Below are 19,132 nucleotides of genomic sequence, written 5' to 3' on the forward strand. Positions count from 1 at the left end.
AATAAATGAAAATAATTATGTTACAAAAGATTTGATTTCTAATAAAACTGCATAAGCATTTTGAAAGAGAACGGAAACTTTAAGACAATTTAATGTACTATAAACTCGGTGTTTCTTATAAACCAAAATAAAATTTTATTAATTTACAACATTAATCAATGCATTGTTTCTATGAACAAAATGTCAAACATTTTGTTCGTAGAAATGACAAAAATGACGAAACGACAAAAGTTTTAATTTTAAGTATAATTGATACAGTAGTTGAGAAAGAGTCGAAATTTTCAGATATATTAATATTTTAAAATTCTCATAAAAAGCAATCAGTTAAAAAAATTAAATTGTGCTTATAAAATCTAAAGGTCATTGGGAAATAAAATTTTTAAAATAATATAATTAAAAAAATATTATTAATGACTAATATTTTTAAATTTTACAACTAGATAACTCAAAAAATTAAATTGAAGTACCATACTTACATCGACTCCACAAACTACTCTATCTTTATTCCAATAAGTCAATATACAAACATGAGAGTACTTCTTATTATATTCCGTCAGATCATTAACACTAGAACTTCCACTTCCAATACTGCAAGAATCAGCAATACTGCTGACATCCCCTTCATCAGATGTTTCCTTCATGTCAGTCCGATTAAGAAAATAAACCAGCGCTTTTTCATAACCGATGGCACGCTACGAATGCAGTTACGGAAAAGTGTTACAACAAAAAAGTAAAGCGTTCCGTATTCAAATGACGCTGTGAAGAGAATAACAATGATTTATGCGACACTTGTTTTTGTTCCCTTCCGCGGCTCTGGGGTTTATATAACAGAAATTTGACGAAGAAGCAAACTGGTTTGTAAGCTGATATTTGTTCTTTCCGACTAGGATTTTTTTCTTCTTTTTTTGCTGTTGCCTTTTTCTTTTCTTTTCTTATCATAGCTGATTCTTGATACAGTAGAGGAACAGATAATTAAATACCGACGATCACCCACTTTACCTTTGAGTTTTCGTATCAGGAAGATTTAAACTTGATGCTTCAATATTAAGTAATGCTGTTTAAATTTAAAATAATGTTTATGCTTAAGTTACTAAGTTCAACGAATCAAGTAAATAAAATAAACAATGAGGGATTAAATATTGTGCGGTCCATGTAATATACATTATAAGGCTTCTCTTTTGAGAAAATAAACGATTTCAACATTTTAATTATCTATGTTAGGTTATTATTTTTTTTATTTTAATACCTTTGTGGATATATGTTTGTTTTTATTTATCTATTCTAAATCTAGACTATCCGGGATCCATGTTACCACAAAATATTATGGAAGCAGACAGCTTATAAGTATTTTAATAATAAATGCAATAAAACATATAGGAAACTGACCGAATGTACTTACAAAAGTGTTAAAATTATCCTAATAATTTATTATTCTAAGAATCAGTATTTGCAAAAATAATTTATTTAAAAACTAAGATATTAAATATTTTTTATCAAACCACAAAGCCCCATTCAATTTAAAAGCTCCAGGCAGCTAGCTGCCCAGCTGGAAAATTGTCACTAGGAATTAATAAGCAGTATTAAACAGCTGCACATTTCCAACAGAGCAGCTGCCTATGGCCAATGAGCTAAGAAAGATATCCGCAGGTCGATTTAAAAACGTTATTAGTTTAGTTACAAAATAAATAAATATATAAAACAATACAAATTCTATGAATCACAAGATATTACGAAAATACTAACATTTTACTAAGCATAATTGATCCCGTTCTTGTTTCATTGTTTTCACTTAAGTTATTACGATTATAATTACTAAGCGACTGTTTAATATAATTTGGTGCCAACATGGATGGCATATAGTACTGAATCATCAATACTAATAATAAAAATGTGTGCATTGGCTTTCTACATGCCAGCGCGCTTAACCAAGAGCATATATGCTTTGGAGGGTGGTAATATGCATTTCCGAATAATTTAAAAAAAATTTAAATTAGAAATTTAATTAATTAAAAACTAAGCTAAATTTTGACATTCCTGAATTGTGGCGTAAGCTGAACTTCCGCAAATATTATTCCACAAAAATGAATATTACCCCATTTCAAAGTTTACAAAAATTGTCTTTTTAAAGATACCAATTTTATAGTAGCGCGAAGTTTTGCCGAATTTAGGAATTGATTTTTAACAACAGATTATGTGTTGTTACCCTGAAATTCAAAATCATTTAATTGAGTTCATCAAGTAATCAAATGCATGATTTTCTTCCATTCAATCAATCATGAAGTTATAAAAAACAATTTATCTGAAATCAAATATAACCAATATTTCCGGCAAACTACCTAGTCGCTTGAGGCGATTAGTAGTAAAAAAATATTTACATTTTCAAAAAATTACTAAGATTAAAGACGAAAAAATTAACCAAAAATAAATCATTATTTAGTCGCTTAAATTTAAAATATGCAAAAATGTGAAACTAAATTTACAAGTTCATTAAAAGAGTGCCCTCGTAATGTACACTGCCTACTGCGGTAAAATACCTAAATACGCCATAAATAACAAATGAGACACAAAGAATTAATTCAAATAGCAATCAAAGGAGATTACTTATGGCTGAATTACTAAGCTATATGATGTGAAAACTATAGCAAGGGGTGAACATATACATGAAAAATAAGACAAAAATCTAAAACCAAACTTCTGAAATTGCTAAAATTTACATAAATAGACGTCCTCATTGAATTGATGTTTTTCTGAATTTTACTGTTTGTCTTGGGTTAGAATTAAATGCTTGGATTGTTCCATATTTTAGCTATAAACAAACAATTAATATTTAAAAAAACGATTAATTCAATTTTAAATAAATTAGTTAAAATAGATAATTTAATTAAAAATAAAGGTGTTATTTTTTTTTATTTTTTTTGCAATGTTCTATACATATAATGCGACCGAATATCTCGCATTATCCGGGATAATTCCAATTTTAGATTATTTTTTTTGTATATACTAAAACAAATAGCCATGGATAAAAAAAGATTGTATGAAAAAAGCTAGATACTTATACACTTTTATACTTATTATTAAATAGTTCCCATTAAAAAAGATTAACTATATTCAATTTTTAAAATTTAATGTCTGAAGAATTAGCCAGTCCATTATTTATTATGCATGTAATTGGGTCTTCTTAATAAGACAATATAAATTAGACTGATTAAAGAAAAAATAGTAGACGTAATTGCAAAGTATTTTATTTATAATTCTGTAAAAAAATTTTAGATTTTTTTTATAATTAACTATTAAATTTTTTAGCCTTTTTTTTTTTATTTATCTTATGACTTTTGTCCAAGTCTACATTTTTCTCATAGGTAACGTAATTAATTGTGAACTTGGATTTCTTAAAATTTGCTTAAAGAAGACATATGAAGAAGAAAATATATTTATTCTAATTAAAATAAAAATGAAATGCAACTCTTAAAGTAAATATATGTTCTGTTCCAAAACAATAAGTTGAATCAAAGCTAGCTGGTTAACCTGCAATACTGCTGCACTTTGACTCATTGTGCGATAACATCACGGTGAATGTTTACTCTCAAAAGCCGTTCAAATGACATGTGTTGACTTGTTTCATCCAGTTTTCGTATATTTCATTTAGGCAGAGTCTCAATCATAATAAGCTTGAATTTTATCGCACAAGATTGGCCTTAGGAAGGGCGTTGCCCTTATAAAAACTTCTATTCGTTAGCTGGCTGGTTTCTAGCTAACTTGTACCGCTGGATTCCCTCTTCATTACACAATTTAAAATTTAAAATTAATTTAAAAAATAAAATAAAACAATCACGAATTTGAAAAAGAAAAACAACCCGAACTAAGAATTTTGGATTGGGATAGTTAAAAAACTTCCACTAGAATAATAGAAAAAAAATTTCAGTCATGACGCATCCTTGAAAAAAAGCTGAATTTCATATAATAATGAATTATACCAAATATAATATAAATATTTATAAAACGTTTCTAAGACACTAAAAATTGTAACCTGTGGTATATATACATATATATAGACGGAGTATTTATATAGTTCCCATGATGCTTTTCAGTGAGTAAGTAAGACATCACTACTCTGTGATAGTTCGCTATCCAGTTTGAAACTATGTGATATTTTATTCTTCCATGCTAAGTATGTGTGTGTAATTTTATGTTTTGTCTGTCTTGTGATGTGGAATCTAGTAGAAATCTCAATAAAATATGATTCCCAAAAGCCGGTGTTTTCATCTTCACAACACCATGAGTCTTTCTTCACTACAAAATAAAGTAAAATTATTACATAAAATAAAGTTAGTGGGCCTCAAGAATGATAATATTAGATTCCGAAAAACTTGAGTATCCACGGACATGTATTAAATCTTTTTATGTGAGTAACTGTAGGTAATATTTAACATATTTATAACTATTTTTGTTTTAAAATAATATTCAATAATAGCTTTAAAATAATCAATAAATAATTAATCAATCTGTCGGTCTGTACGCTCGCGAGCAATACCTCAAAAATACAAATACATAAATAAATGAAGAGTGTTTCCATCTTGTTACTAAATTTGATATCACGTCAAAATATGGCATCAATTGATTGTTAAAAAAGTGTCTAAAATAAATACACAGTTTTTTAACTAGATTTTAGAACACAAAACGCAAGTGCTCGGGGCTCTAAAAATAAAAATTTTAACATTTTGTTTCATTTAAAATCTTGCCAAATGTTCATAATTTTCATGTAGGGAGATATAACATTTAAAGAGGAGAAAATATCCTTAATAGGAGAACAATCGTTATAAATATAGTGGTATTATGATAGGTTTCAACATATTTCAACTGCTCACAACATATTAATAAATCAAATTAAAATTATTTTGTTACTTACCTTGGGACAAATTTTATTTAATAATTTTTTTTTATTTCTTTAAAAGCAAACATTATTATAAAAATAAGTGTTCAAGTCCATCATCCAAAATATGCATAGAGTAATCCATTACAAAAACTAAGCAATTAGAGATAATTTCAGTCATTTAGTCATTAATACCAGTGCAATTAAAAATTAATCAGATGGAAATATTTTTATTCATCACTTGAAACTATGCTCATTATACAAAATGCACTTGAATGAATCACTTGAAACTATGTTCATCATACAAAATATGCATAGAGTGATCCATTACAAAAACGAAGTCATTATAGATAAGGAAACGAAAATGCTAGAAAGTAAAATAAAATTCTTTCAAATATTGTATTCTATGTTAAAATTTACTAAGACATGTTTTAACCAATTTAAATTAGTGATTTTATTGACGATAAAAGAAAATTTTACATTCTTTCTACATCAACTACTTATACTTTCGACATCAGAAGTGTTTTCATACATTCACAGAAGCAAATATTCTATAGAAATAAACAAAGTCATGCGTGTTTTACTATCGTAAAATGTTTGATAACTTTATCTCATAATAGTAGTTCAGTACTTAGCGGCTTTTCATCAGAGAGGCTCTGTCGGTCCTTTGATAAAGATATCGCATAAAAATGCCGGAAAAAATTTATAAATTTGATAAGTAATTCTCTTTAGTCAATTTATTTTTATCTTAAGTGAGAGATTCTCAACATTTTATTACAAGGAATCCATGTTTCTGTATCATTTAACCTTGTCTCTTTTGAATGATATTTATAATTTTTCATTTTGTTTTGAACATGTCCTTCTCCAATAATTAAAAAAAAATTCTATGTATTAATGCAAATTTTAAAAATCATCTACCAATGCCGTATCACTATTATTCATGCCCAATTTTAAGATTTTTAGAATCCTCTGTATCATTATTAATCCTGCTTTTTTCAAAGACTTTTAGAATTTTCCAAATCCCTTTTAATCATGGCCTTCTTTCATTGTATGTCGAATTTTTCACATCATTTTCAATCATGCTCACTTTCAATGACTTTTCAGAATTTTTTATTTCAATGTAATCACATTCCCCATGAATCCATAAACCTCTCTTTTGTAATTTCTTATATCATTATTACTCATGCCCAGTGAATACCTACACCAGTATTAATCATGACCCCTTAGAATGATTTTTAGAATTTTACACATCACTTTTAATTACGACCTTCTTTCATTGATAATTAGAATTTTCCACATTTCTTTCAATCAAGCTTTCTTGAGTTTTCAGAATTTTTCATTATAACCCTTTTGAATACTCCCTCTGTTGTAATTTCTCATATCATTATCACTCATGCCCAATGAATACCCACTCCAGTATTAATCATGTTCCCTTTAGAATGATTTTTTATAATTTCCCATGCCACTTTTAATCCAACTCTCCCCATCCCCACCCCCGTTTTTATAGATATTAAGGGTTTTCTACATCACTTTCAATCATACCCTTCTCTCTTTCACTGACTTTGGCAATTTTTCGTATACGTTTTAATCATGTGCCCTTCTTAAGATTATCAGACTTTTTCCTATTCATTATAATCTCGCTCCCTTTCAAAAAAGAAATTGTGTTCCCCATATGGATTTTAATCGTATCTTCTTTCAGTATATTTTCAAATTTTACATCTCAGCTTTAAAAGTGTCCCTCTTTTGAATTATTTTAAAAAATTTTTTAATTTCTTCTAATCGTACACTCTTCCAATGATTGATAGTTTTTCCACATCAGCTTTAATCGCATCTTATCACTTTTAGATCATTCCCATAAGAGCTTCAATTAGGCACTTTTTTTAGCTTGACAATGATTTTGGGATTTTAAATAATCATATCAAAATACATCGAGAGCTACTTACACATATTTATTAATCTTACACGAAAATTTTAGTTTTGTATTGATAAAATCTTTCTTTTGTACAATTTTTCTTTTCTTTTGTAGAATATTTCTTTAAAACACTTGTGGGCCGAGGTAGCCCACAAGTATTTTTGTAAATTAAATATGCTGATAACGTTAAGCACTAAATGCAATCCAGCCAAACAAAGACAAGTCAGACGAATCAATCTAAAACACAATCATGCTGCGATGTTTTTAAATGTCAACAAGACAATTGCAAGCTGGTAATGTCTCCATTATAGTATGGGGTGATTTTATATGAAATGGATTGGGTCCTCTGGTCTAACTGAACCTATCATTGACTGGAAATGGTAATGTTCAGCTACTCTTGGTAACCATTTGCAGCCATGTACCCAAACAATGATAAAAAAGAATTTATGGATGATAATGAGCCATATCACCAGGCCACAACTGTTCACAACTGATATGAAGAACATTTTGGACAATGCCAGAGATGATATCATCACCTAGATCGTCCGATATGAACTCCACTGCACATTTATGGGACGTAATCGAAAGGTCAGTTCGTACACAAAATTCTGCACTGACAACACTTACGCTATTATAAACACCTATAGGAGCTGCACGGCTCAATATTTCTGCAGGGATCTTTCAATGACTTGTTGAGTCGAAGCCAAGTCCAGATAATGCACTTCACCAGACAAAATGAGGTCCAACACGTAATTAGGAGTATCCCATACTTTTTGTCAACTCATTGTATATAAAATAATATCAATGCACTTCTATATAATTATGTTATGTAATATTGTTCTTTTTCACTTTCAAAGCCAGGTACACTGCTAGCAGAACAGAAAATAGAAAAACTGGTGTTATTAGAGGTGTGATTTTATTTTTACAAGTGCGATATCAACGGCTGTTTCCCGTATATTTCGATTACAAACAACCTGACTTTTCCTACTCCCTATTATCGCCATACCGGCAAATATTTAAGAAAATAAAAAAATAAATATTAAAACAAAGCACCATACTTCGAAAAACAGATAAAAAAAGATATATTTTTTTATTGTTGTTGAATAAAAAAAAATGCTGAGTGGAAGAATGACGAGTGCCAATTTATATTCCAATCGCACACGAGGTTGAATTTGCTCAAAATCACGGGTTGGAAACAGCATTGATGAGACGCATTCAAGTCGAGAAATCCTACACCGGCTGCCGAGGTCGACCGAAGCAACGCGACTTCCGATGACTTCAAAGCGGAATGTAAACCCGTATTGTTTGATCACTCAAAGTTGTCATTAATTTCCGGAACAGATTTGGGTATTTCAACCTTGAAAAGGCTACTAAACATTATAATAACAAAAACTGGAAATAACAGCCCTACGTATCTAATACCAATTCCAGATCAGTGCACATTCGGAATGGTGTAAAAAAGTTTACTAATAGAATATTTACTTACCATTTAAATTACGAAAACTAGGAGTATCTGCCTTACAAATTTAATATCAATTAAGACCAGAGCACAATCGGAATGACATCAGAAAATTACTAAGTCAAGAATTTCCTAAACATTTCATTTGCAAAAAAAAAGGAGGATATGCTTTTGCTAGTAGTATTATATATAGTCCTAATATCAGATCAGTCCATGTTCTGGATGGTTTAAGAAAGTTTACTAATTAATATTTTTATTTTGATTACAAAAACTGAGAATCTCATCCTACATTTTTAATAGAAATTTTACATCAAACTATATGTGCATGTGCGAAAGGATGTCAGATTCCAGTGACCAATATTGGACGTATTGTTCAACTAGCGACGAACTTTGAGGATCAGAATTTATCGAAATTGATAAAATACTGGACAGGAAGATAGGTAAAGATAGATAAAGAAGATTGAGGTAGTAGTACATAGAAAAAAGAATCAAATTCTTTTAATATTGATATTATCATATCACGAAGTATCCGTCTTTGGTGACTAGTTAGTACACTGGGAACATCAGTTACATTAATTTCACTTAAACCTTTTATGCAAAAATTTGAATATTGAATTCCTTCAAAAAAAATCGCAAGACAATAAAATCCTATTATTTAATAGCCTTATATTTATTCTGTTTATTACTAGCCATCTTTGGCAACCAGATAGCTTGCTGAAACAATGAGTAGTTTTTACTTTCCGTTTCAAATTCAATTTACTCTTATGCATAAATTAATGAAATTTTATTAAGAATTTCAAGAAAATGTTATTAAGCATAAATAAGATTATGACAGATATTCGAGTCCTGCAATTTTAATAGCCTGATATCTGTTATGTGCTTTGTGTATCATAATGAATTAAATATTATGACATCATAATACTATTTAAAACGTAGTTTTCGGAATAATTTAACTCCCCGATGCTATAATTTTACTTCTTTTATTCCTTACCAATTGGTTCACTGAGAATATTGGTTATATTTGATTTCATATAAACTTTTCGGATGTCCATGATTCCACCAAATTATCTGAAAGCCGTATTATATTAATTGTCTTACTTAAATTGTGTTTATTTTACTTGTGTTTTAAACTATAGAGATGTTAAACAGAATCCGTCTTCTTGGTTATAATCAACAAAAGAAATTATAGAAAAAAACAAAAACAGAGTATGAAATGCCTAACCAAATATTCCTCAAAAAGATATTTACAGTACGCATACTTTTAAAACAATTTTTACAATATTTGATTTCTTAATATAAAAAAGGAAACAAAAAATAAGAAGAAATAGAATTCGAAAATTAAATATCAAAGTAAAAAAAAGCAACCTACCCAAAAGTAAAATACGAAAAAAAAAACTAAATGTTTACGTTTGTACAATAAAAAAGCTGGTGTCAGAAATTAAAAACGAAATAATTACGAAAAAATTAAAACTAATAACGAAAACTAAAAATGCATGTGTGTACAATCTCTTCATAAAAATATTAAAAGAGTTGCGATAGGTTTGGTCAGGTCAGATTCTGAAAGTCAAACTCGTGGCAAAATTTAGGACCTGGTTAACACGAACAACCGCACACGAATCACGTACGACCTCAGAAACACCCGTTAGAGCATTTTGGAGATGAAGTATGCTGTATGTTGTGAGACCCAGAATTTTCTTCATGTTTTTCTGGATGTAGGATTTCACAGAAATTTTATTCAGATGTCTCCAAATCTTATAGCTTACTCTGTTCTAAGGACTCCAGATGAATATTAATGAGATCACGGAATTCAGTAGTTTTTTTTATGACTAATTCTTCTCTCAGAACGCGTCCTAAATTTGAAATTCTCTATTTATCAAAGTAATCTTTTGACAGCTTTTTTTTTCACCTTGGCATTCAAGCAGTCATTTAAAAGAAATATTTCAAAGAAAAAAATTGCTAAATGTGTTTCAGTCGTATTAGGAAAAAATTCCAACAGCAGAACTGCTTCAAATACTATCTACATAAGATTATTTTAGAGATAATAAAAAACATCTAGAACTAGACATATTAAAAAGAGTTAAATAACGGAAAAATACAGACATGGAGAAGATAAGTGTTCAAGGTCTCAAATACATTCATATCTCAAAACAAAATATTTTTAATTCAGTTCTTTATATAAAAAAAAACTGGAATTAAACGGCCATGTAAACTACAGTAAGAAAAAGAAGACTCCATTTCACGAAACTCATCTCATAATTCCAAGCAATATGTACAGAGGATGTACAGTTATATTTTTATATCACAAAACTGCAGTCGAAACAATGACAGTTTACCGACTCGGCAGGTGTCTTTGCCATGTAGGTTGAAAAGGACTGCAACAGGATGATTAAGTAATGCTATTAATAAATAAATTTCTAAAATATACAAATTCGATGGATGATCAAATATTGGTATTACAGCGTCTGTTTACATTAAATTATTAAAATCATTATAAAGCAAAATAAATCAACTTATTCAAAATATCTTAGAAATCCTTCATTTATCAATAAATGTCTTAATCCACTTGAAAAGTTTGGTGAAATAATAATTTTTAATATTATACGTTCCTGAAATTTGTTCTTATAATTTAGTATAATAATTAAATACCTTTATTTGCAAATACGAAAATCATTAACTGGTAATTATGATTAATTTTTCAAACATTTTATAACATAATAAAAAAATAGATAAATAAAAAATCATCCATATTTTAACGAATTTACAAATATAAAATAAATAAATAAAATAAATCCATAAATAGTTGATTAAGTTTAAAATGCGCTTAAATGTGAAACTAAATTGACTTATCATTAAAAAAAAAGAGATCTTATAAATATGCATGCCTGGGTCGCAAAATGCTTAAATATGTCACTGATTTGAAAGAAAAAAAAAGCTAGTTTGAAAAATAATATCCACATGTGCTATTTCGCACTTGCCGCCGAAAGCAAACAGCTAGCTATTGGTTGTATTTAATTTCAGATAAATCGTTTCGATATAACCTCATATCCATAATTCCTCAAATTATCAGAAATAAAAACTGTTTTACTTTAATTGCATTATATATATTCATTATATGCATTCATTATATATATTCATTATATACATTCATTATATATATTCATTATATGCATTCATTATATATATTCATTATATGCATTCATTATATATATTCATTATATGCATTCATTATATATATTCATTATATGCATTCATTATATATATCCATTATATGCATCGTAGATGAATTTATCTAATTTAGACATGACAACATAGCTTTATTAAAAACGAATATAGCCAATTCATTTATATTCCTTTGCAAACTGCAGACACATTAAGCAGGATCCTTTTTAAGTTTATAACAATAGTAGAAAATCACGCCACTAAATATTTGATGAAATAATGAACAATGAATTTTCAGGGCAGTAAGCAATTGTTGAAAACTAGGGGGAAATGTTTTTAAGATTGCAGAAATTCAGGAAAAAATATCTGAACAATAATTAAATTGGCATTATTAAAATGATAATTTTTTAAATTTTGAAATGGTGTAAAAATTATTATTATACTGTTACATTTATGGATGTTGTTGTGGAAAAACGCCAAAATTTAACCTAATTTTTATTTAATTAAAATTCTAATAAAAATTTTAAAAAAAAACTCGCTCGTGCAGATTTTTACCTTTTAAGGTATATGTGTACCATATTTGGTAGATGTCAAATGTTCTGGCCTTTAAGCGTCGACACAGATAACACATATTCATTATTATTAGTAGAAGCGATAGAGTTTTGATTGACAATTTGATACTACAGAAATAGTATATTTCTAAGCACATACAAAGATTTCGATTGACTTATATACATAATGCCATACATGACAGAAATTATGAAATCAAACAGAAATCTTAGAAGTTTTGAAATTAAAACATCCAATAGTCATCAATTATAAATTAAATATCAACAAAAAATTTTGTAGATTCAAAATGGCAATATTCAATCTGAGATTAATAAACCGTATTTAATATACATTTATTTGCAGTACTGGAAGTTGTAAAAAATAAAATATGCCCAGCAAAGAATTATGGAAAAGGAAATTAATCTTAGATGAGCAAAATCTTATCAAACCTCATAAATTTGACAAATTTTATTTCCCAAATTCTGAATCACATGATCTAGCTCGAATTTTCTTACTTCTTTTCAAATTGTTGCCTTAAGGTCGAATTCTTAAAATGTTAAGATTGTAGTTGCCTAGGAGCACCATAGCCTTACGAGGGCCAAGTATCTTACATATTTTTTGTGGGATTTAAAAAAATTTATTTAATTATATGTTTTTATTTAGCTATAAAAACTGTGCAATCAAACTAATTAAAAATAAAAGCAACTATTTTTTGAAGTTTGAAGTATTATTCTAGTAACTTTAATTTTAAAAATAGTTAGTGTTTTATAGCTGAAAAACTGTTCGATCCTATAATTATTATTTAGGTTGTATTAAAAAAATGTTTTGTCCTATTTTACGATATTTATTATTATTATTATGCTTAAAATTAATTTTAAATTTTAATTGCGCATATTTTTGAAGCGTTATATTGAATCCCGATCATTTAAAAGTGATAAGTAATTAAACTTTTGCTATTACATTTTGCTAAATTTTGCTCTTTAAAACTGCTTATATAAGAATTAAATTAAAATGAGAGAAAAAAGAATTTGATTTAAAAAGTTACGAATAAGAAGAGAAGGTCTAGAAAGTTTAATCAGTCTTTGTCTTACTAACGGATATTATGAGGCCAATTACCTAAAAGAAATACTACCTTGTCGAAAATTTCTCACTCCATCCATAATGTGGAAGGAGTGTAATTTATACATATAATACGTAATATAAATAACATTCATTGTGGCTATGTGTGTACATATTATGTTCCACATCTGCTCCTAAACTACTGAGACGAATTCAGTCAAATTTTGTACACTTACCATCTGTCACGAAAAAGAAAACTGTCAACTTTTCGAAAACAAAGATTAGTTAAATGTTTAATTAATTGAAAATTAATAATTTTTTGCACTTTGAACTACTCTACCACTATTTTTTTTGTCTCTTTAATTTTTCATTCTGCCATTCATCGTTTGACAATTCATATATTTGTCCTAATAGTGATGGAACCATATTTAAAACTAAAATAAAACCAATCCAAAATATGAAAACCTTTTTTATACTTCAGCATTTGTACGAAAAATTTGCAGCATTAATATAATAACTATTTATAACTTATGAAGAAATTAACAATCTATGGTTTTTAAAAATCGTCTTGCTAAATTGCTGATCTAATTTTAATTAAAAGCTTAAATTTTGTATATTACATTATTTTGCAAAAAAAAAAAAGTTTTTACGCTAAAAACATTGTGGAAGAAAGAATTTTAATATCGATAACGTTCGGCATATTGATTAGTATTATCATATTCTTAAAATTATTAATCCTTCATGTCTTTGTAATCTGAACAGATGATAAATCTATTCCAATATAAATTAAATTAATTTAATTTTTTAAATTAAAAATACAAATTTCTTAGATTAAGCTAAACATATTTTAGCGCAATATACAAAAAAATTCATTTAGTCTTTATGTAATCTCAAAAATATTTTACAGCAAAATTAAAGTTTTATCTTATCATGGGAAATAACGTTCCTTTGTAAAGAAAAAAAATGGATCCGCCCCCCAAATCATTTTACAAATTTAAAAATTATATTCACAAAAATATTCATTTCTTATCATTAATCTATTTTTAATCTATTACCAAGATCTCATCAACAAGAATATTTTTATATATATATATATGTGTATTTTTTTATTTACTTTATTATCACAGAGAAAATCGTTAATTTATTTGATTGAGATGAACATTACTGTATAAATTATGAAATTTCCATTGGAAAAACTAACAGCAATTTAATGATCTCAATTCATTGTAAAGTGCCAAAGAAGAAACAGAACAAACAAGTAAAACTGAATTGCAGAATAAAGATATTTATTATAAGAAAGTGTACGCTTTGTCAGGTTGAGAAAAATGATTAATCTTTAAAAGACCTTTTAGACAGGAAAAAAGTAACATATTCCACGTGTGTTATCAATGTACCAACACTGAATAAATATTTCTTTCCCAAGCAGAGAAGACAAAGATTTTACACGTGTGCTGTAATCAATCTTTCCAACGCTGAATAAACAAACGTATTGACATTATAGCTATCATTTTTCTCGAAGGATACACTTTCTATATTTACATTAAATTGAAACATTGAGCAAATATGTTAATATTTTCGTAGTAAATCAATTACTAAAAACTGCACAAAATTAAATTTTAAATTTTATTTTGGATATAAATTTATGAGATTTGTATTAAATTTTATTCTGGTACCTGCACACAATTTAACATAAAGATAAATAAAAACATGATATAAATATCCTCATTCTTTAATTTTCACGACAAAATAATAATAACCTCTGTTTATTATTATCCCCTAAAAGTAATAAATCCATTTTTAGGTTACAACAATAATTATAAAGAGAAATATAAAATTATTTCAAATATATAACTTTGGAAAAAAAATCAATTTGAATTTACTAAAGAATAAAAATTGTTTCTATGCCAAAAAGTTATAATGACGTTAATAAAAAATTGCTCTTTTGAGTTCGATGAAGATACAAAATATTATCATAGTATTTTAATAAATGTTGCCACAATAAATTTTCTTCCAAATGCAGATAATAACAAATCTATATAGTCCGAGATAATTTAAATAATAATAATAATATATATATATATATTCCAAGATAAAATAAATTTGATTTTCATTCATTTTTTTTATTTTAAATTATCCTTTTCGTTCAATTAGTTTGATTTATTATTACAGATTGAACAACAGATGAAATTAAATGAAAGAAAATTAATTTTAATTTTCACAAAAGAACAGAATAAGGAAAATATATAAAAAAATTTCAATAAGAACAGGAAAAGAAGGAAGAAAGAAAAAAAAAAAAAAAACAGAATTTAAAAAAGGAAAATAATAAAAAAATTTTAATAAAGCACTAAAGAGTAACAATTGATAACAATCTTCGGATATAATAACTTTTGAAAATAGTGAATATGAAGAATCAGAGATCACAAATTACTGTAATAAACACACACACACATACACATATATAATAAATGTAAAATATTTTTTTTTAACAGTAACATTTCTGTATACACCTCATTTGCTGCTTTAGAGATTAAAATTAAAGACAAATTACTTTATGTATTTAAAAAAAATAAGAAAATGCTAAAGCGAAATCAGATGAATGAAACAGAAGTTAAACAAAATCACACGCATTTTTATATATAAAAAATTTTTCTCAAAAATTTGTTTACCTAAAAAAAAAATCTTTTTCAACGCAGAAACTTTTTTACGTTGCAAATAATACAATAAATCGCAATTATTCATAAAAAATAATATAACAATCACATTAATTATACAGATTTATCTTTAAAAAATTCAAAAACAAATGTTAAAGACTTAATGTAAAGAATAAGGCTAAGATACATAGATGCTGTGTTTCAGTTTCAGCACGACAAAAGAAAGAGAAATGCGGAAATGATAAGTTAAACGGTGTTTGTTTCCTATTACCAACGCTATTATTAACTGTCACCGACAAACGCACGAGTGAAAGTAAGAATCAGGCGAGAAACAACAGACAGGTTGCTGACATTACGTAATAGGTATACCTGTTTAACTCTCGTGCTTTAACTCTCGTTCAACTTCAACACTTCGAATTTTCTTATGAAATTTTATTGGACAAAAAATAGCCATACAGATTCAACTACAAAGCATTTATAATTTGAAGATAATTAGTTATATATATTATATTTTCTGAATAACAATAACTTTGGTTATTAATGTCTAATCTGATAGTAAGCATTTAAAACACTAACTCTGATTATCATAGAAATTGATTTTGCATTTTCAAAATATTTACACTCATGGCACCTAATTCAAATTATTAGCATATGTTACAGACAAAATAAAATACAAAATGAAACTATCTGAAACAAATTTGAAATGTCACGATCACATGTGTATCAACGGTAGTTGGTGATAAGAGAAATGATTAAAATTGGATTGTTCATTAGTTCCAGAGAAAATATAAGTTCGAGAAAAAAGAAAAAGAAAGTTTTGAAGTTTACCTGACCGTCTTTGAAGTTTATACTCTCAGAGTCTTGTAAATGATCCATGGAGTAATCAATTCCTACATAAATTTCATGTTTATCGTTGCAACTGAAACATGGAATATATGATGCCATCAACACTCGCCAGATGGCAGTAGCTTCTGGTGCTCAAAGTTCATGGAGAAAATTGAATCTTGGGAGACATGACGCAAGGCGCATTTCCGACGCTACATAAACGGGTTTTGAACACATAATGAACTCGATTGGTGTTCGTGATAATATTTGGGATAATGAATTATATAACGGTTTCTTTTTTTGTCTGTGACTACAATCAAAATAACTGAATAATCTATTTCAGTTTCATAAAAGATTTTATTATTTCGTCTTTGTTGAAACTAAAGATTTTAACGATAAAAAGACCACAAATATGTGTAGTGGCATTCCATTTGTTCCTCTACATAGCGCACAAGAATCTCGCGAAAAAAGATTTCAATCCATTTTATATTATTAATTGCTCTGTTTTGTTATATTTCATTACAATTTTGTTGTCATTACGCTATTATTTCATTTATAAAATATAATGCAAATAAAATAATTTCTATAATTTGTTATATTTTAAAATAGGTATTTATTTTCCCTTCCATCTTTCGTGTGAGCATTGCAGTAACTAATCAAACAAAATCACACACACACAAAAAAATGAATAAAAAATACTCTGCCTATCTGGCCTTTATTCGTTTTTGGGTTTTTTTCCCCCTCGATGCGAGTTTACAATTCATTATCATAATATTGTAGTGAAAGATACTTTACCAATTGTATTCATAAAATTTTCTCTCTAAATTAATTTAATAAAAATAAAAATATGTTCGTATGGAAATATAAAATTGCCTTCTTGGGCAAAGAAGGGGGTGTATATGTTAGGCATGTGTTCTAAGCGAAAGAGTAGCAGCGGCTTAAGCAATGCTGTTCCTACAGCGAAAATACAGCGAACAGAATATTTTTGTGTTTTTAATATAAAATATAAAAAATATAATAATAATAATTTACACAGACACAGTACTAAGGAGCACACCAGTTTCTAGACAATCATAAAAATCCCGTCACTACATACTCGTCGTAAATATGTTTTATTTTATTTTTATGACATTTTCACAATGTTGTTCAATGTTGAGGGTATTGAACAACATTTTGGAAGGATATCAAAATATCTTCTGCTAACAAGAATTTCCAATACCGGTCGTCAAATACTTTTAAAAAGCAGAATTTTTTAAAATTTGGCACTGATTATGATTAACAAGAGATAAAAAAACGATTTATTAGAATGGTTGTTTATCTCCTGATATAGATACATCTTTTGCACGATTGCCATTTTTTGAGTTAGGATAGCTACTAGTTAAACCTCAAAATCTGGAAGTAGCTCTTTTTTATATACTTTGCATACAAGGAAGTGAATACAAGGGTCTGAATATTAAAAAACAATAATATATACTTAGAAGAGAGCGTTATCCATTTAAATTCTGATGCAGCATAAATGAAAGTCACAAAATGTTAAGAATAATAACATTTTTAACATTTTAATAACTTCAAAAATAATTTTCTAGACCAAGTTTTCTTTAATTATCTATAAAGAACTTCATAAATCAGAACTATTTAGTATCAGTTTTGCGTTTCAAAATCTTGAACTTTATAATCATTCACTTGAACATTAAAACTAATTAAGAAAATTTTCTTTTTTAAAACATTTTATTAAAAGTTATCAAATAATTATAGCCAAAGATTTTTTTTTTTCTTATTAACCTAAACTTATTTCACAAGCTACCTTTTTTCAAAGTAAATGCTCGGAGATTAAAAAAAAATTGCTTTCAGTCAACTAATAAGAACTCAGTCGTAAACACAAAGTAGTTTAAGAAATCCAATGTTTAATAATTAAAATTTTCGGAATTTTCATAAATTATTATTTTTTGGTAATTTTCTAATTTATATCTGCTGATAATTTGGAGTCATACTAATAGTATTCAAGTTCTACTATTCGCTTCAAGATTCCAAAATTAGCATTTTCCGACGCTTGCACTTAACTAAAGGATGGCAGGCAAAAAGATTAGGGATTATTACACTCCCCAATTCCATGAATAATCTTTCACTATGTTGCTAAATGTAAATATCTCCTCTTTTTTTCTTTCCTCTTACCTCTTTTATGACGAAATAAACTCTTCCTGAAGCATGCGCAAAAGCGCTTGATGTTTTAGAATATAAAAACGAGCAGTACTCTAAAATTTGCAGAAGGCGATTTCAGAAGGATTCCACCACATGATCAAATATCAAGGACATTTTGTTTAAAGGTGTTTTTAAAGTCCCTTCTTGTCTTTTGCTATGTTTCAATATTCACTAATAAGAAACTTTCCAGAATGTTAGAATCATTGTTCTAAAACAAGGCGAAAGTGTTTAAGTAAAACGAACTAATAATCCTCATATTTATGTCCAGTTATTCTGAATCTACAAATGAAGAAAATAATTATTTAATACATGAAATGTATAAATAAGTGGAAAATATTTTAGAATTTTAGATAATTAGCAAATTCTTTTCATGACATTAAATTATGTATGCCATCTTAGTTTTCAAAATCTATAGTTACAAAAGAAATGAGTATTTCATTTAATTGATT

At 27.4% G+C, this 19,132-nt stretch overlaps 1 protein-coding gene across 2 annotated transcripts in view; it reads right to left on the bottom strand.

The window, feature by feature from the left end:
* LOC129981450 (leucine-rich melanocyte differentiation-associated protein-like) overlaps positions 1 to 16,608 on the bottom strand; it is a 38,565-nt gene extending 21,957 nt beyond the window's left edge. Inside the window, exon 1 of one of the 2 annotated variants that reach the window (XM_056092293.1) lies at positions 16,488 to 16,608. In XM_056092293.1, coding sequence (XP_055948268.1) covers positions 16,488 to 16,604 — 117 coding nt within the window. In that variant the 5' untranslated portion in view covers positions 16,605 to 16,608. Of the gene's footprint in view, positions 1 to 476; positions 830 to 16,487 lie in introns of those variants that run through there. The other variant, XM_056092292.1, reaches the window with a different exon arrangement.
* Positions 16,609 to 19,132: the final 2,524 nt, after the last annotated feature.

The sequence above is a fragment of the Argiope bruennichi genome, chromosome 8 (genome assembly GCF_947563725.1).
Source record: "Argiope bruennichi chromosome 8, qqArgBrue1.1, whole genome shotgun sequence".
NCBI classification, from domain to species: Eukaryota; Metazoa; Arthropoda; class Arachnida; order Araneae; family Araneidae; genus Argiope; species Argiope bruennichi.